Source organism: Anopheles funestus, chromosome 2RL (genome assembly GCF_943734845.2).
Source record: "Anopheles funestus chromosome 2RL, idAnoFuneDA-416_04, whole genome shotgun sequence".
Lineage (NCBI taxonomy): Eukaryota > Metazoa > Arthropoda > Insecta > Diptera > Culicidae > Anopheles > Anopheles funestus.
The window spans coordinates 54,018,901-54,039,468 of record NC_064598.1 but is presented as its reverse complement, the minus strand read 5'-3'; the positions used below and the strand labels follow the sequence as shown (position 1 = coordinate 54,039,468).

At 38.0% G+C, this 20,568-nt stretch overlaps 1 protein-coding gene across 1 annotated transcript in view; it reads left to right on the top strand.

Annotated features, from left to right (window-relative positions):
* Positions 1-20,568, top strand: part of LOC125764143 (dopamine D2-like receptor) — a 140,755-nt gene that overhangs the window by 102,748 nt on the left and 17,439 nt on the right. Inside the window, exons 4-5 of the mRNA XM_049428053.1 lie at positions 2,775-2,884; positions 19,928-20,180. Coding sequence (XP_049284010.1) covers positions 2,775-2,884; positions 19,928-20,180 — 363 coding nt within the window. The remainder of the gene's footprint in view (positions 1-2,774; positions 2,885-19,927; positions 20,181-20,568) is intronic.

Genomic DNA, 20,568 nt, shown 5'->3' with positions numbered 1-20,568 from the left:
ACTCGTTTCCGGATGCTCTGCAGAACTCTCACCGTCGTCCTTGCCGTACCACGACTGCGTTCTGCGTTCAGCACATAGATATCGGTGATTCGGTTTCTCGTTCCTCGAGGGAAATTATGGTGCCATTAGTTACGGGCGGTTTAGCCGAAACGATCGATTACTAGAACCCCTCGTGTCATTTCGAAATGGCACTCATGCGAACAATCACGGCGTGCGCACGGTGTGGCGGTTTTTTGTGTGTTCTTCTCGTCGCAGGACCGGAAACTGACAGGATTACTGAACGAACCTGAAGGTTGTTTCCTTTACTTTATTTTGTTCGTGTTCCCAATGTTCCTCTCTGTCCGTGGGCAATCGGCACTGCTCGAGTGAAGGCAGGTGTGGCAGGTTTATCTTTCTGTTCGCCAAACCAACTAGGACGAGCTGGTCAGAATTATGGATGTGCCCGGAAGCAGCTCATAAGACAACGTTAGGTCGCTGCGGCAAAGAACAAACAAACTATCGGGATGGAATCTTTCATACACCACCAATCCACTGCTAAACCTCTGTCCCGATTTCTCGCGGTAACCACAATTCTGTAGGCTATTTGCCGGTTGAGTGAACGCTGCGTATACAACGAGCAGTGAGCAATTTTCCAAAATCAGTTAAACCGTGTGCTGTGTGGGTAATGGTATTTCTGGAAATCCCTTCCCTAAAGTGTTATGGAAAATACCGTAGCCCTTAACTGGAGCAGGCACGCCTTAGCTCGTAGGTAATGGTCGTTTTATGTCGTTTTATTTTTGAATGTCCTTTGCAGTAACGCTTCCGAGCATGGGATCGGGAATGGGAAAAGGATGGAGTGAAACAGGGATTCCTTTTATATATTCAGTGCTGTAATCCAAACATCCTTTGCAATATTGAATGTTTCGAATGAATATCCAGTCAGAAGAACTGCTCACTTTCAAAGCAAATAAAATCGAATGAGCTCTACAGATAAAGTAGGTACGCCCGTTACACTTTCTAGGAAGACAACCAAAAGTTCAAGCTTCAGATGAACGAATTTAGTTTAATTATTATGAAAAAATAATGTCAACTATTCATCAGTATTAAAGCAAATCGGTTAAATTTTACTTATGCACAGCATACGCACGTCATTTTATAAAATCAAAATCTAACCAACTGAAAAGATAAACAAAATAAGCATGCATGAAACATGAACCTAAAAACACACTGTTAGCTAAAAACACGAATCCAAAAACACTGCTCTAGAAGGTGTATTTCTGTTACGAAACAAAGCAGGAACAAATCAAGAAAAGATATGAAAAAAATCTTTAAACATCGCCACGAATCTTATTTAAAATTGTTGCTGTAAAATTCACGAAAAACCTTAAAAAATGTTGTTATTATCCATGTAGTTATAAAAGAAGAAAACAATATAGCGCATTTTAATCAGTCATTATAACTTTTTTAGTCAACCATCAGGTACCTGCAGCTGGATACATTAGCAAAATTTATTTATGTCAAGTACTGGGCGCCTCCATCAATGCAAATTCGATACGAAAAATAGGTTTCATTTCTATGGTTAAATAAAACTGAATATAATGCGACTATGAAGTGAAACAAAAAATAAATACGAGTTTAAATATTATTCTCAATCAATGATTGATCGGAATGAAAAACTACATCATGAAAATATTATCTATATAAAAGGTCATAGTGGAAAAACGAGTTCCAATGATACATTTTCCAATTAAAAGATGCTTCTAATGCACTAATGATAAATGGTTATTTCAAGTGCGCTCATGAAGTTTATTTCATTTTGTCTACAACATCCTTACTGCGCCTTTAAACAATGTCTTCTTATAACAAAAGTGTGTTTCTTCCCGGAAAGGATATTAAGACATAATTTCTGTTTGTTCCGGAACGGAACGTTAGTCATTAGCAAAAATGGTTTCACCAGACGCCTCTAACACTCGGTGAAAACCGTGGCTTGACCAGCGTCTAGGCATGAGAATGTAGTGGCAAAATTAGTTGAGAGCCACCACGTCCACAGCCAGGCAGAGCGCATCGGCTGCCCCGGACATTAATTTCCTATCAATTCCCCCGAGGGCGGATAAACCGAGTGCTGGGAGCAAACACGAACAAGCCCTGTCTGTCGTCTGCAGTTCTTGACGCAATGAGGCGACCCAGAACAAAAGTGGCTCGGCCGGAACGTGACGAGAAAGCACAAACAAAGCACAGCAGAGGCGTCGCTGCAGTCAAATTCGTCAGCCGAAAAGCATCGTTGTCAGCAGCGGCATCGATGCAGTGTTGAGATCCTTGAAGGGGCCGGAAGTCTATAATTACTTTCCGCAGCTGACAGATAGCTCCCATACCCAACGAACCAGGCCTACGTTCAAGTGGGTCTGGCAGACCGGATCGATTCGAACCTTCCATTTTGCGGGTGCCGAAACCCTAAAATGAACTTTGCATAAAACATTCGTTCCTTTGCACTCGACCATAGCTGCTTCTTCAGCTTCTTGCGAGGCTCACTCGCAAGCCCACTTTTCAAAGTGCTCTCCAGAGCATACGGCTATGGGAAATGGGTCAGCTTTCAAATCGGGCTGGGGAAACATTTTTTGCGCTTGCCTCAACCATAAAATTTACTTTTAAGAGCCCATTTAGCCATTCATGTGCCCTGATTTATTTTACATGGGATTGCTGTATTTTTTTTTTTTTTGCTTTTCGTCGACACTTTTTGCTAAATTTATTTCTTCTCTTTATCTAACACTGTCTCTTGTTCTCGTGCTTTTTTTCAGGTGAATGGCGCATGGACGTTGCCAAATTTTGCTTGTGATTTCTACATAGCTATGGATGTGATATGCTCAACTTCGTCGATATTTAATTTAGTTGCAATATCAATAGACAGGTAAGTACGAATATGTATAGACGACCGTACACGTAGGTACCGTATTTATTCTTTTTCTTCTCCAACTACTCGCAAGAGGTAGATTGATGCTTAGGTTCGTAACGGAAGTGTTTGGGTGATGGCAAACGACCGATAACGTCGATAAAATTCTAGGCAAAACCGGAAATTTAGCTCCTTCAAATTCGAAAGCTCTCCAATCTACATACTGTTGATGAACTGTATTTTTGAGGTCAGAAAGGTTGGGCGCTTATTCGGAACCATGCTCTACATTGTTCTAAACGGAATAGCTAAAGTGATGCTATTTTCCTTACGAAAGTAGGCTGAAAGTGTTCCCACACTCTTCGGTATGAATACTCATCGTAGAATGTAGTGTGTGTAATTTATCGTACCAAAGCTAAACGAAATGTTGTGAAATATGAGCCAAACTTGTACATTTGGTTACACACGGTTGCAAAGATGAGTTGAAGTTTATGATCAGCCATTTGCTTTATGTGTAACGTGAAATTTCCGAATTTATAGCCCGAAAGATAAAGAATTATTATCTCAACCCATATAAAGGTTGAACAGTTAGTTGAACAGTTGGCATAACAGAGGTATGCAAATTATCATGTTTTCAACTAAGACGTTGTTCGTAGGGATAGTAAACTTCTTATTTTCGTAGAGTGTAATAGCGTAGAAAAAAAATTAATAATTCTACACACTTCGCCTTTGTGACTATAATGTAGCTGAACGAATATGCCGGAATGTAGTATATAAGAGAATATAATACCCTTTAAAGATGTGTACACTAAATTGTCACAGGCATCGAAACGATCTGCCTATAAGTGTTTTAAGGTAAAGTCCTACTCTACCTGCTCGGAACGTTGTTGTACGGAACGTTAATCATAAATACTTGCGCGGAATGTTGTAAATTTATGATTATTTCCCTTATCACTTAACATATTCCAGATTGTATTCCCTTCTACGTCCTCACCTCAACACTTGTATAGAGTTGCGGTAGAGACCCTATACTGTTTTACAGTAGAGATCCTTTATTGTAGTAGAGATTGTTGACTGAAAAAAACTAAATCAGCCATTGTGGCACACTTCATGACGACCAGATACGGTTCGCGGAAACTTTTAAAAGATTCTGGCACATTTGGAGATTGGAGAATCTATGGATTGGAGGACTGGAAGCCTTCCGATAGTATGAAGTGACCGAAGGAAACAACAGAAGTTGAAACGGAAAACTGATGACAGTATGCACCTCTACTTGGTATGGTCGACAATTCTTTGGCATGGTGGCCATGCGCTGGGTGGAAAGGGTAACCGACCAATCTAACCGATCGATGTAACCGACCAAGCAGTCAAAAAATATTTGCCCAAAATAGATATCCACACACGGAAGCTTCAATCCAAGCGAGCCGCATTGGAAAATTAAATGAATTTGACGTGACACAGAAGAGGTTAAATGTTGTTTTTTTACGTTTTTCATTTCCCCATTAATATAGAGTAACGGTTTGTTAAAATTTTGAAAAAGACTCGTAAAAAGAATTTCTCGTAATATTTGAATAGCATGTATACACGATCGGTTGATAATATATAGTTATATGCCAAGGAGAAGGCATATCGGTACTGGACCAGAGCAGAGGACTAGGCGTTATATACAGGCGATACGACACTCATAACTGCATGTGCGCACGTGTGTGTCAAAGAAACAGCATCGTACGATCGGTAGCCGGTAGAATCGTCCTCTTTTTGTGCGAATCATCAAGCAATAAACACCTCATCGAGCCTCGACTCATCATTGGCGCAGCCGGTAGTTGTGAGTACAATTTGAAAATTTACAGGTAAAAACAGTGCGAAAGAAGATTTTAACTAGTGAAAGTGAATCTTTGAATAAGTGCACCCGAAATTCGTTTGTGTTAATTTAAACGTGATTTCATCTCCGTTCGACCGTTAAAGTTCGGGTGATTTGCGGTGCCGCCGTCCTGTAAACACGTGCTTACAACGGAGTCTTTTGTGTGTGACCGTTGACTCCAGAACAAAACAATAACGAGGTGTTTCGTATTGGAATTTAATTTTAGCGCACTACTAGATAGACGCAAAATTTGCAAGCTAAATCGCTATACGAAATAGACGATTTTTGCCTTTTGTTCCACCTGAGCACATTTTGAGTTAACCTCAAATAATAAAAAGAGCTAAGTACTCCGTGTACGCTACAGATTGAGCGCACTATTAGATAGACGCAAAATCTAGGCACAAAACCGCACTACTAGATAGACGGGCTGTGTAATTTTTTTTCTTTCGTAGCGTGTGCGTTTGTATGAGTGACCTGCATAAGATATTATCCGCCAGGCGTGATCCCGTCAGTGATAGTGAATACAGTGACAGTGTCGACTCTACTGATTCCGATAGTTTAGCACATATTCCGATAGTAAATTTTGATATTACGCTAGGAACGATGTCTCTCGACGAATCGCAAACGCAAACACAAGCGAATAATATTTTGACTCAATTAATGTCGCAGATAAACATTTTAAATGAGAATATTCAACAGATAGCCGCAAAACAGGAATCGTATGAAAATTCACTGCACAGGTTGACGAACCCTGAAAACACGTGTTCTCAAAACTCTTTTACAATGCCTGTTCTGTCTACTCCTGTTGTTGGTGATGTTTTTCGGATCCCTGATCCAATCAAATCGATCCCTTCGTATGATGGAAATCGTAAGCAGCTACAGTCCTGGATAATAGTGGTAGAAAACACGCTTAGTATTTTCAAAAATTTAGTGAGCAGCCAAGTGTATAATATTTACGTTCAGTCGATATTAAATAAAATTTCTGGTAATGCTAAAGACGCGTTATGTCTAGCAGGAAATCCTTCAGATTTCAATGATGTGAAAAAAGTTTTGATAGAAGCTTTTGGCGATCGCCAAGAACTAGCCACTTATAAAGCCCAGCTTTGGTCAAATAAACAAAGTGATGATATGAGTATCCATTCGTATTACAAAAAAACAAAAGAAATAATGCTTAACATTAAAACGATCGCAAAGCAGAATAAAATTTATAGTGATAGTTGGTCAGCTATTTGCATATTCATTGAAGAAGATGTGCTAGCCGCATTCATTGCCGGACTAAAGCATCCATATTTTGGTTACGCGCAAGCAGCTAAGCCTGAAAACATTGAAAGCGCCTATGCATTCCTGTGCAAATTTACCGCAAATGAAAAAATTTCTTCACGATTAATCGAAGTGAAAAATCAGAAAACTGCTATACCTAACAGAACAATGAACAGTTATGCAGCAAATGCGATTAGTAAAAATATTTTTACAAATACACAGGGGACAACTCAACCAAATGTTCAAACCAATTTTCCTAGGAAAACTCAGTACAAAGCTCCAACAGAAAAAATGGAAGTTGATACATCAACTAAAAGTCGGTTTACAACCAATAAGAACTTTTTGAATAATAACGAAATACCATTGCTTGAAGCTGAAGCTTCAAGTTGCGAAGAAGATGATATCTTAACAAATTTTTGGGAAGTCGCTACAAGAACCAAAGTTTCGTAGACTTTCTTCCATATTTAAATTGTGTGAATACGAAAACCAAAAGAAATTTGAAATTGTTAATAGACACTGGATCCAATAAAAATATTTTAAGAAATGGAATTATTCCAGAACATTTAACCGTGCCGATAAATAACACACGTGTAAAAAACATAACGGGTGAACATCCCATTGATAGGAAGGGAACGATTAATCTCCTTGGTTTTGGATTGCCAAAACAAACGTTCTATTTAGTGGACTTTCACAACTTCTTTGATGGAATTCTGGGTTCAAAATATTTAGCAGAAAACAAATCTGTAATCAACTATGCAAAGGAAGCTATTATCATTAACGAAGTTACTATTCCTTTTTCCAAGTATTTCCCATCGAAAAAACTGTACAATAATTTCATTACAATCAATACTTTAAAAAACGGAGATTGGTTAGTACCATCCTTTCAAATTCTGTACAAAAATTGTTTAATTAAGCCAGGTTTATATAAAGCTGAAAAAGGCAAATCAACTGTTAGCGTTCTAAGTTTGGATGAAAATCAACCAACAGATTTAAGAACTTATGATTTAAATGTGAACAACTTTGAAACCATTACTCCTATTCCCATACGGAATTGTAAACAGATAGATAACAGAATTATAGAATCTTTAATTCGGACAGAACATCTTTCACCGTTAGAAAAAGAAAGTTTAGTAAATACAATTCTTCAAAACTCTTCAGTGTTGTTAAAAGAAGGAGAAAAACTATCTTCTACAAGTGTTATAAAACACAAAATAATCACTAAAGATAATGAACCAACTTATACGAAATCTTACCGTTTCCCGCACCATTTCAAACCAGAAGTAGACAAACAAATTCAAGAAATGCTTGATAATGAAATAATTGTTCACTCTAGCAGTCCTTATTCATCACCCATTTGGGTGGTGCCAAAAAAGAAAGACGCCTCAGGCAAAAAAAAAATAAGGGTCGTTATAGACTATCGTAAATTAAATGAAAAAACAATTAGCGATCGGTATCCTATACCGCAAATTGACGAGATTCTCGATAACTTGGGAAAGTCATCTTATTTCACAACATTAGATTTAAAGTCCGGCTTCCATCAAATTCAAATGGATCCTGCTTATCAGGAAAAAACAGCCTTTTCTACCGGACATGGGCACTTTGAGTTTACTAGGATGCCATTTGGCTTGAAAAATTCGCCCGCAACTTTCCAGCGAATGATGAACCACATACTAACTGGACTTGTTGGTTCTATTTGCTTTGTCTATTTAGACGACATTATTGTTATTGGCAGTAGTTTAACTTCTCACTTACAAAATTTAGATACCGTTCTCAAAAGACTAGCAAATTTCAATCTGAAGATACAATTAGATAAATGTGAGTTTCTGAAGAAAGAATCATATTTTCTAGGACACATAATAACCTCAGAAGGTGTTAAACCCAACCCCGAAATCATAGATAAAATTTCTAACTGGAAGTTGCCTACAACTCAAACACAGCTTAAACAGTTTTTAGGGTTAACAGGTTATTATCGAAAATTTATTCGCGACTATGCAAAAATTACTAAACCTTTGTCTAACTGCCTAAAAAAAGATGCAATAGTAAACTATGAAAACGAAAACTTTCTGAAAGCCTTTAATGAACTTAAAAATATCATTACCTCAGATCAAGTATTAGCTTATCCCAATTTCGATTTACCTTTCATATTAACAACGGATGCTAGTAATTTCGCACTTGGCGCAGTTTTGTCGCAAGTGCAAGAGAACAAAGAAAGGCCAATAGCATTCGCTAGCAGAACGTTAAACAAAACAGAATGCAATTATTCAACCACCGAGAAGGAGGCGCTTGCCATAATTTGGGCAATTAGAAAATACAAACCATATCTGTATGGAGGCAAGTTTACTCTCGTAACTGATCACAAACCCTTAGTTTTTATAAAAACATCGTTCAAAAACTCAAAAATACTCAACTGGCGTTTGGAGTTAGAGGATTATAACTACGAAGTAAAGTACAAACAAGGCAAGACAAATGTTGTGGCCGATGCCCTTAGTAGAATACCCCAAGAAATCAATACGAATGAAACATTAGCTCAAAATCACTGTAACGTTAAAATGCAATCCGTGGAAATTACAAATTCTGAAACAACTAATTCATGTGAGACCATTCATTCAGCTGAAGATTCAAGTGATCATTTCATGCATATGACGAAGAGGCCCATTAATTATTACCGAAATCAGTTGATATTCAAAATATCAGATACGGATCCATCGATTGTAAAAGAAACCCCATTTCCGAATTTCCATAGGATAATTGTAACTAAACAAAATTTCGAAATGGAAGATATTAGGCGTCATTTGCAAAGTATCCATAATGGGAAGCAAACTGCAATTCATGCCCCAGAAAATATGATTCAGCTAGTACAAGATACGTTCAAAAATAATATTTCTATCAAAGGTCATTTTATATTAACACAAACGATAGTAGAAGATGTACCGGATACACAAAAGCAAGATATTCTCATTACTACGGAACATAACAGAGCGCACCGCGGCATTTCAGAAGTTGAATGTAAACTTAGACGAGCATACTTCTTTCCAAATATGCAAAGGCAGATAAAACTATTCACCAATAACTGCGAAATATGCAACATTCATAAGTTTGATCGTAAACCTTATAACATAATGATATCTCCACGACCAATAACCAACAAGCCTTTAGAAAGGATACACATGGACATCTATATCATTAACAATACAAGTTTCCTGTCTTTAATAGACTCCTTTTCTAAACATCTTCAAATGCTACATATCAAGAATAAGAATATCATTCAAGTACAAAGAAAACTTACTCAATATTTTGCGCAATACGGCCTACCAAAAGAGATTATAACGGATCATGAAACAACCTTTAGATCGACTCAACTGAAAAACTACTTGGGTTCATTAAGAGTGGCATTAAAATACGCGTCATGCTCGGAATCAAATGGACAGATCGAAAAAACACATAGCACAATCACCGAGATTTATAATACAAACAAAAGCAAATATGAAGGCTATGATGTAAAATCCATGATAAGAATAGCAGTAGCGTTATATAATGATACAATTCATTCTGCCACTAAGTTCACACCAAATGAACTAACGTTCAACCAAACAAATCAGGATAACCCAGCACAGATTTTGGAAACAGCAAATCGCCTTTTTTGTGACGCAAAACACAATTTAGATAACGCGGTTAAACGACAACTGAACCGAAATATCAAGAAAAATTCTCCACCATCTATTACGGAGTCTGCAGACGTATTCGTAGTTCCAAACATCAGGACAAAAACTCAACCAAGAGCGATCAAAACTAAAGCTAAAAATGTTAAAGAAAAAACGTTCGAAAATATCAGAGGAGTAAAAAGGCATAAGAGTAAGATAAAGCGACTCAAAACTGTAAGAATTGAATGATCTCTTTGAAATTACTTGAAAGTTAAGCACATATTGTATCTGTTTGAAATGTTATGTATTCCGTTTGTAAACTACAGAAATAAGAATTAGTCATATTTCCACACTTTAATTTTGTAAAGTCTTGAAAGTATACCGACAAATTTATCTTCCTTCTTCGTTAAGCGAAGCAGTAATGATTAGGGATTAGATAGGGCTAGTATTAAGATTACTTATTATAACGTTTATGAAAAAATGATACGTAAAAAAAAAACAAAATGATGAGCCTCACGAACAACTGCATCCGTCAGACGAGGGCGTCTCGACTCTTACCCCCGGAGGAGTTATATGCCAAGGAGAAGGCATATCGGTACTGGACCAGAGCAGAGGACTAGGCGTTATATACAGGCGATACGACACTCATAACTGCATGTGCGCACGTGTGTGTCAAAGAAACAGCATCGTACGATCGGTAGCCGGTAGAATCGTCCTCTTTTTGTGCGAATCATCAAGCAATAAACACCTCATCGAGCCTCGACTCATCATTATATATTTTTATTTTTAATGATTGCAATTAAAATAGGATTAGGTTTTGTATTGCATAATTCATGGAATCATTTCCACTGCTATCATTAAAAGCAGATTGAAATTTTAATTAAACACAACTTCAGAGTGCACCATACTCAATCTGCAAAACATTACGAGCCTAATAATTGGTAACGGCTTCCGATAGATTACAATTGAGTTTCCGTAAATATCCGTTGATAGATAATATAAACCAACGGATCCAACGCAACCAAATTGGTTTTTATTGATTTCACTAAGCCCAAACGGGTTAATTTTAGGCCGCGATGTGGGGAGAGAAAATTAGAAACAAAATTATCCTCCAACAGCTACTGATGGCTTACCTTAGCTTTTCCAGTTTATTCACCATTCCTACAGTGGCCGGGCAAATTTATACCTTTCCCTTGGCGAACGGAAAAGCGGTGAAGTTAATTGAATGGTAAATGCTTATTTTGAATCATTCATTATCAAATAATTATCTTCACTTCCGTTTCCCCCGAGGCCATCTATCAGCCCTCTGGCACACAACGGGTTGCTATGCCAGTTGCAGGTGGTGAAACGATTCTGCAAAATAGCATTATACAGTTTTGCTTAACTGCATGTGTATCAATTGCGAATTGAAAGCAGATATATTAATTTTGATAATAGAAACAATCGAAAAAACTTCGACCTACAGGACAGGATATTTTTGAACGTGTTTTAATGATTTTATTTTTCATTTGTTTGTTTATTATTATGGGATATCGATGACACTATCAGCATCATGATCGTTTAATCTCTATAATTGATCAGCCTAGTGGACCCTGCGGCTATTTCTATAAAATGATATATAATTTTACGTGGTTCATGAAGGATATACATAGCAAATTATATTTAAACATAATCATTGAGAACACAAAAATCTACATGCTGAAATTATATTCCAAGAAGAATATTTTCATCGCTATTTTGTCCGTTTTTCTGAAATTTTGTGAGCGAAAAGGTTTTAAAAAACAGAAGACATTTCACAACTTTTTAAGTTATTTATTCACATAAAATTTTAATTTATTTATTACTTTATTTTATTCATAACGGTGGCGATTTTATTGCATTTTGCAATGTGTTATTATCGAGATCGTGAAATAATTGTTTGCCGTAAAAACAATTTATTTTCAAGTTACATACAACAGCTAGTTGGTGGCAAATCGATTTTTATAGCTTATCTAACCGTTACTATGCGTTATAAAATATAACGATTATTGATAAACGTGTTGAGACGCATTGAAGATGGAACAACACCTAAGGGAAAAGTTTCTTTACGTTATTTAATTCCGATTGTTATGAATTTCAGGTTTTGAAAAATATGTTTATTGAAAACCGTATCCTATTTCGTTCCTATAACTAATATGTCTTGCTCCCTACCTGAAACTCAAAACAAAATTTGTGAAATATTATTCCCCAAGTGTAACTTTTCCCTTTCCGGATAACTCAGTAGCGATACCCTAAAATTCCGACGAAGCAGCCTTGTATCCGATGCGTACTTTCATTATCATATTTAATTTGAATATTTCGACAGTTATCGGTATAAGCCACAGGATACAGCGTGGTAAAGACTGCAGTCAAACCCGGTACGAGCAAGCACATTGAAAGGGTTCAGTTTTAAAATGCAGCTCGTGTTTTCACAAAAAGGGATGGCTCAATATTATCAGCCTGCAGCTCGTCCGCATGTAATGACACATCGGGCACATTTGGGCGAATGTTTGCAAACGAACGATACCGGTTATGGGCGGTTTATGGGAGGAAAATTTAATTTAAAATTTGTATTAAAATGTTAAACAAGATTCGATCGGCACATCGGAACCTTTGTCTCTTGTAAACCCACTCGATGGTAGACAAAATGGTGCAGCGCTCGGAAGAGTTCCAGTAGCGAGGAATTGTTTTGAATCATGTTTGGAACGGTTTATCGGTGAACAAAACCGCGGCTGATGTTATACCAGCTGGTAACACCGTCCTTCGGAGCAATGTACATGCACTGCGCATTGCGCCAAGCAACAACAACTTTAGATAATGCAACAAGTCAGTAAACAATTTATTTTTATTAAAGATATGATATTTTTGTGCTTACAACATTTTGCCTCAAGTTCAAAGTTATGCAATGTTTAGATTAATAATTTGTACTTGTTTATAGACAAATAAATCTTGTTTTCTAGGGAAAGATTTTTCATTTTCAGTTACTTACAGTTGTCAGTTTAAAGTATTGCAGGTGAGATTTATAATCGCAATATGCTCATTCAAGGAATAAATTAAAACATTGTTCAAATTTTGCGAGAGGCTCAGTTATAAACAAATAATTCGCATTTGTATCCACATGTAATTCTATCAAACGACTTACGGTCCTGTGCAATCGGTCAATACTCAACACTGGCAATTCCTCCAATGCATACGAATAAAATGAGTAACCAAAACATGAACAGTAATTCCATCGGTTTGCAGAACATTCAAATTTATCGCAGCGCTCAAATATCAAAAAGGTAAACCGTTTTTAAATAGCATGGGTTGATTTAATCTGATTATAAAAACCACAGCTTATGTTAAAAATTACAACACGCTTCTTCTGTCGTTCTGCCGAGCGCAAAGCCACATCATTACATTATTTCGAAGCGTTAATGCTTTGCGGAAGGAGCAAAAAACCAAAGTTCATTATTTCCGTCACCGTCAGGTACACCGTTCAATGTTTTTTTTCTTCTTCCTGCCACACGATTACGCTACGCCCATCATTACACCGTGTGCCTATCAATAGGTCATCCGGAACATGATGTAATTATGCAACTCTCAACACATATCCAGACTCTGCTAGCGGTTGTCCATCAAACCGAAGAGCTTTTTTCCTGAAAACTACATAATTTCTTTGGTGAAAGCGCTCATATTTGCACGAGCTTTTTCCCTCTTTTTAATACGCAAATCGTTCGGCAAACGCAGAAAAAACGTTTCTTCTAGAAGATTGGGATAAAAAGAATACATTTTAAAATAATTATTTTGTCTGACACTGTTTTCTTCTGCAATCTTGCCGCACATCTATTAACACCAACAGCAGCACTGTGTTATTGTTGCAAGCGCTTGCCCTTTTGTTGCATTGTTGCAGTTTTTCAACCGAACCGCAACACTCCCGGGGTGTGAGTTTGTATTTAATTAACCTTTTCCCTCGCTCGACTGTGAGTGATGAGGTGGTGATCCCCACCCGAGTTGAGTCAACATTTGCCATTTTCATCTCAAAACAACTAACCGACTGCTGCAGTGCTGTTTGCTGTCGATGGCACGGGCACTGGAAAAAGTGAAGCTAAAGAAAAAAAACGAGATTCCAATCAGCTGCATCACCGTCGCAGGGTTTTGCCAGACCTTGAGGGTCGAAATTCAATTTCATTCACACGGCCTTCGAAAGGTTACCTTCCCGGGAAAAAGGGCTCCAACGCTCACACCAATCTAATGGTGCAAATAAAGGTATGCAAATGGTGTCATAAAACAGGGTGGAACTGCAGCAAACAAAATCGCTGCACATGCTGCTATGCGTTTCGTTTCGCTGGCAGTTGCACTGGAGAAAACAAAATACAACTAACTAACGAAAAATAAACATCCATAACACATCACAACCATCTGTGAGCAAAGGTCAACGGTGTGAATGCTTTCCAGAATGCCCGAAGGCTGCGGATTGCATCTGTTACGGGGCGTAATAAACAAACTTGGGACAACTGTGGCAACCAGTGAAACATTGTAGGATTTTTCTTTCATGTATTTTGTTCCATTTCGTAAAATTTTCCATTAATTTGCTACCAGATGAATGGTCAATACCAAATTGCTATCAGGTTGTGTTTGTATGAATTGGTGCTGTACTGTCTGCGTTGAAGTTACTGTCTGCGTTACAATTTGTTACACAGAAAAAAGTAAGATTTGTTACACAGAGGATTACGTGACTTAAAATGAGATAATTAAAAAAATACTGATTTTCAATGCATGCGTGAAAAATACCAGCTATGGAACACGCGATCGATAGTGAGAGTAACTTAGATGAACAGTAAAGTGTTTTTCGACTCTTTCCTTTTTTTCAATTTTCCCATGATCGTTCGGTACAAAACTGCAGAAAGGATTTTTTGACACCCTCCATTCTTCTTAAACATTCTACTATTGATCATGTTTCGAGATGCTTTACTATTGGTTATGGATAGTATGATTATATCCGATGAAGGGGAAATAATCCTTCATCAGTTTTTATCCATTCGAGTAAATGATTTCGAATTATTATTAACGATAACAGATGAGAAAAGGTCCACTGTATGATACGCTAAGCTGGTGGACAGTATTTAATATTAACTCTAAGTAGGATGCTCTCTTGTTATTTCGAATAATGAAACTGGCCGCTTATCAAAACAAAGAATGACAAAGCTAAGTATACTTCTATCAAATATGATAAATTTTTAATAGTGATAGAATCAATCAACTTTTTTATCGTTAGTTTGTTTTGGCGATGGGATTTGATTCGCTAAACTGTAACGTACTTTATAGAAGGGGATCCCTGAAATAAGTAAAATATTAATGAGCGAACTCAATTGGAATTGATTTAGACGAATAATTTAAATTTTGTATCCATTCGTCAGGAAATTAAAACAAGTAGAAAGACCTCTGACATTACAATAAGGCCACATAAACGAATAATTTCAGTTTTGAGTGTGGCTTTTTATAACGCATTTTTTCGCTTTCTAACAATTTTCAGGCCAATGTTTGGTTTTGTATAGCATCTAAAAACGACACAAAAAACAGGATAAAATTAATACCTCACACTCCACTGTAAACATCCACTGTACAAGCTACGACACAAAATGTTCGGGTCACTTACCGCAAAATTGTTGCAACAAGCACTAAAGTCTCGACGAAGTGCCATCCAAAGCATCACTTTGTTTGTTTAACGAATGTGAAAAACATGCCATAAAGGCAATATGCCAATTGCATATAAAACATTCCACCAGCCACACCACAGACAGGCAGGTTGTAGTTTGAAATAAAAATGCATTCCCTACCTTGCATCGTTCGCGGTCATGTATGTTGGCTTGTTACAATGAGCGGGTCGTAGAGATGACATGGCACATAAAAAAATCCCCTCCCGTGTCCCATGAAATGAGGACCATAAAGATCGAAATAATATTCCCGCGTTTTCGTTCGGAGCCGTGGAACGGTCGGGTCGAGATAAATCGGGCTAATTGAAATAATTCCCCCTTGTTCGGGGGGGCTCGTGCAAACTGGATGGCACACAATCCTCCGGTGGGTTTTTGGAAAATGTCACGACTTGTCAAAGCTATTGCTACAATGCTGCTGCTTAATCCTACACCGCTACACCATCTTTCACACTGGTTTTTTTTCTTCTTCGTGCTCGCGTCACTGCCCATTGTCACAGCGAAAAAAAAATGCCACAAAAAGGCGTAGCCGTGATTCGGGAGCTTGAAAACAGCCAGCTAGCCGGGATGCAGCTGTGCATCGGAGGATTCGCTCGTAAAAGTTACAGATTATGCTGATTTGGAAACAAAATCGTGCTACACAAGCAAACTAAGGATAAACGCGACAGCATCAACAGCAACAGCAGCGTGTACTATTTGTAGATAAATTTTGTTGCATTTTTATCTCCACTTTGGGGAGTTGCATGCATTTTATTTATTTTCGTTTTTATCCCTCTCTCTCGCTCTCTCGCTTTGGTCCCCAATGCTTGGTATATGTTCAGCTCGTTGAAGCTGAAGGGACACTGAAACTTTGAGCAGAGGCTGTCAAATGCAAAACATAAACGCTTTTCTACCGCCTTCTATGCTCCAGACCGACACCAAATCTCCCCGGTGAACAGATGGAGATGAACTTTTAAAATAAGCTTACCAACACGGTCACCCATTGTTTATGTCCTTTTTATGCAGTTCTTCTGCATCAAGCTTCTACGTTGCAACCAATTTCGAATGCACGTGGAATAGTGCCGCTGAATGGAAGTATTGTTCGTTTTTCGTTTTCTTTGGGGATTTTTTTTTGGTTTGAAATGTGTTTACTTTTTTAATGTGATGCTTTTCACTCACTCATGCATTTGCTTCATTTTCTGCTGTTCGTTATATCCTTTATCTTAACCGTGTTTAAAGGAGTTTAGCCATAATCTATAAGTACTACAGAACATTGTAATAAAATTTACGATACCATTTTTAAACATTCATGAGAGTCGGTGATTGAGTGGATGGCTCTACAAATTTGATTTGAACACTAAACCAACTTTTTACTGTTGACCAAACGTATCACAGTTTGGATAACAATTTTTATGACGAAACCAAAAAAACCGGCCCTTTATGTGCCGTCTTCTATCCATGTGTATGAACTAAAAAGAACTTACGAATTGGGTCGTCCGGTGACATTCCAATGACATGACCATCCTATCAGAGTCTGACGAGTCTAATTCGTTGTAAGGTAGTGAGTTAATGGTACAACTCGTAGAACACGTCATTATGTAAAGAGGATCTTTCATTGTTCTTCCACACATAAGTGGTGAAAAATCCTTCTGAGAGTCTTCCTCTCGAACGTAACTAAGAGCGTCTTGTCAGTTTTGGACAGAGTTCATGTCTCAGAGGCGTTTGTACGAACTGGAACTATATAGGTTCTTTATAATCCCAGCTTCTCTTGTCGCGTCAGGTGTTTTGAGTGGAGAAGTTTCCTTAGACTTTAGAAAGACCGGTTGGCCGCCAATATCCTAGCACGTATCTCCGCGTCAATGTTTATGTCGGCACTGACCTTTGACCCAAGATAGGTGAAATTGTGGAAAATAAATTCGTGCTATTAAAACAAATCCTTTAAACAACACATTGAAAAAAATATGAAAAAATGCAATTTTATTACAAATTTCATGATACGACGGCCGATCTAAGTGAATATATTGAATTTATTTATTAATTTATGAATTTATTTCTTCTTCTTCTTGGCGTAACGACCTCTGAGGTCATGCCGGCCAATTCTGGCATACTACATTTATTTTTACCACGTACCCGGATAGTCAGTCATTGCTACGGTGCGTCGGTCCGGATGGGATTTGATGCCCGGGCCTTCCGTGTGTACCGGCGACGTTTATCACATACGTATATATTTATTGACGACATGTGAAATCAGTTTTCGAATATTTCGTTACATTGAAGTTAATATGAAAAAAAAGAAAAATAATTAACAAAAATCGCTATTTTTATGTACATTAATTCATAACTTGTTATCATGTTTTGGAATTCTGCAATGCATTTGTATTTTGCATGATTCTATGCAAATTCTGTTCGGTTTCGTTTATGCATTCCTCAAACAGAAAATATTTCAGCAATAGTTATCAAAATATTAATAATTCAATTTCTTTGATAGTTTAAAGTTTTGTTAAATTAATAAAATTAATTAATTAATAAAAATTAAGGTAAAAATAAATTACCTTTGTGAACTTTATCCAAATTTACCGAACACAAATGCTTCGTTTCAAAATAACATTTTTGCTCAACACAACTGACACGCTCACTGTAAGAGAAATTGAATTAATACACTAAACACGAACCCACCCTTTTTTAGCCAGAAGCATACAATCTTCAACAAGTTTTCTCGAAATACCGTCAACTCGAGCTCAGCCGTGAAGCTTCTTCCACGATACCAAAGTTGATGGATACTGGACTTACGGACCACGGTAGCTAAATAAATCAATCGGTCAACTTGATTAAAAACCCGCACCACCTTTCAGGCCGGAGCCATAGCAAGTCACACCCTGGTGATCTATCTAGGATCTCTGGATGTTTTGTTGCGTCGCTCTGCAAAGAATTACAACTTTTCCGGCAGGTGATTGATGACTCCATATACACGGGAACCTAACCAAAACACCCTTTCGAGGCTGGAACGTTACTTTGAATGGGAAGGTAGCTTGAATGGAAATGTGGTAACAAAAACTATACACGCAAAGGATCAAGAAACGTTCACCTTTAGCACCGTCGGTGTCTGTAGTGGTGGTGACAAACAAAACTGAACACCCACTGAAGTCCTTTCCGATCGGAGCTGTAGACACTGTCGGTATAATGCACCACAATGTTACGGAAGCCTAGCGGTTATGTGAGAAATTTTCAAATACCACTCTGGAACGGCTTTCAACAAACCGGTTCCATCTTCGGTTTGGTTGAAGTAGGAGATGCCGGTGAAACTGAACGCCCACCTGAACACTTCTAAAGGTGCCTACCCAAATCGACCACCGTCTAGTGTTTGCCGAGCGCTTTTGGTGCCTCCTGTACACATGAAGCACGAACGTATCATGAAACTTTGGCTGGTAGGAACCTTGTCTTTTATCCAGCAAAAAAGGATTATACCTCTGCTTATGCTAATCTGCCGACCGTCACACCGTAACGTGCGTTGGTAGTTTTGTCTTCCACTTTAGGCAGCGGTTTCACCCATTCGTTGATAATGTCTAGCAGAAAATAGAATTCCAATCATCATTGTATCGAGCACATCCGGGTGCTCGAAGGCTTCATCGCTTTCGAAGCCAATTTGTCACCATTCGCACACCCTGCGATTCACCAGCCGGCCAAGAAGCACGGGTTCACCTTCATCGAATCATGGGCAAATATTGAAAATGTACATGCTTCATACCATTTCCATCATCTCGGGGCATACGGTCTGAGGGAAATAGAACGATGCTTCCATTCTTGGAATGATATGTCTACGAACCGATGGCACGCCGCCAGCGGGACATATCTTTTGTTTATCTATGGTCATATATGGTTGATATAATGGGTTTCGTAGTTATCGAACCTGCCTAAAGGCGTACCACCTTCCGTTTCTCACGTGGCACAAATTGTGAACAATATTTCATTTCGATCCACCACGAATGCACGAATTCTGTGGAATGGTGCAATCAATATTGGGCATTTGAAGATGTGTTACCAATACTTTTACAAACAAATTCCATCCGTATGGAATGTAGCATCGATCAGAAAGGAATAACAAGAGAATCATACTGTACACGTGTCTCATATTGGAATGGTTTGGCACCGGGGCACAAGCAGCAGGTTCATCTTACGGAATGACTATGAGGAAAATTGAATGAATTGAATTCAATTATTGAAATAGAGTCGATCTGTGTGGAATGTAACTGTGCAGGGAGTTTCGAGGAGAGTTACTAGAGATAGGCGGTACGTTTCAATTTATTACAAGCTTAACTTGAATAGCGGCTGCAGACAACCGACAACCGCTTCATAAAGGCATTTCTAATTGTGTTTTATTGTAGTGAATACATGCCAATTAAAGCCATTGCTTTGTCATATTTTTATACTTTTTTATTTTAAACGGTTCAGTAAAAATATTATTCATAAAATTATTTGTTTCATTTGCGTAATCTTCAAAAATAAACTAAACTCCAATCAACAACCTTTGTCTGAGTTAAAATATTTAACGCGTGCATGGTGCGAAATCAAAATATTTCATACAACGCATCTTGTTTTTCTTTTATCATTCCAGATATATCGCGGTAACACAACCAATCAAGTACGCGAAGCATAAAAACAGCCGCCGGGTGTGTTTGACGATCCTGCTCGTGTGGGCAATATCGGCTGCGATCGGATCGCCGATAGTGCTGGGACTGAACAACACGCAAGACCGATCGCCCGACCTCTGTGTGTTCTACAATACCGATTTTATAGTGTACTCGTCCCTAACTAGCTTTTATATCCCGTGTATCATAATGGTCTTTTTATACTGGAATATTTTTAAGGTAAGAACTGTGATAAACATTTCCAATTAGCTGTGATTCTATCTTGACATCAACCCATCAGATTGCAGCTTAATTTATAATCGGTTTAACCAGTTCATACACCGAAGCCTTCCTTGGTCGATTTTACTCCATTGTCTATACTTATATTGACTTTGCGATTCCTCCAGCAAAACGCTGCAGACGACAAACAAATAAACATCTCTCCTTCCTCTTCCTATACCACCAATAACCGACAAAATAGCATAAAGAATGAAATTTCCAAACAAACAAATAACTCTCAGAAGAATAAACCGGAAGAATGTCGCGACGCATACAAACACTCCATTTTCTCGTGCGATCTGTTGGATAGGACCACCGCCCTTCATCTAGGGAAAAAGCGCAAATGTGA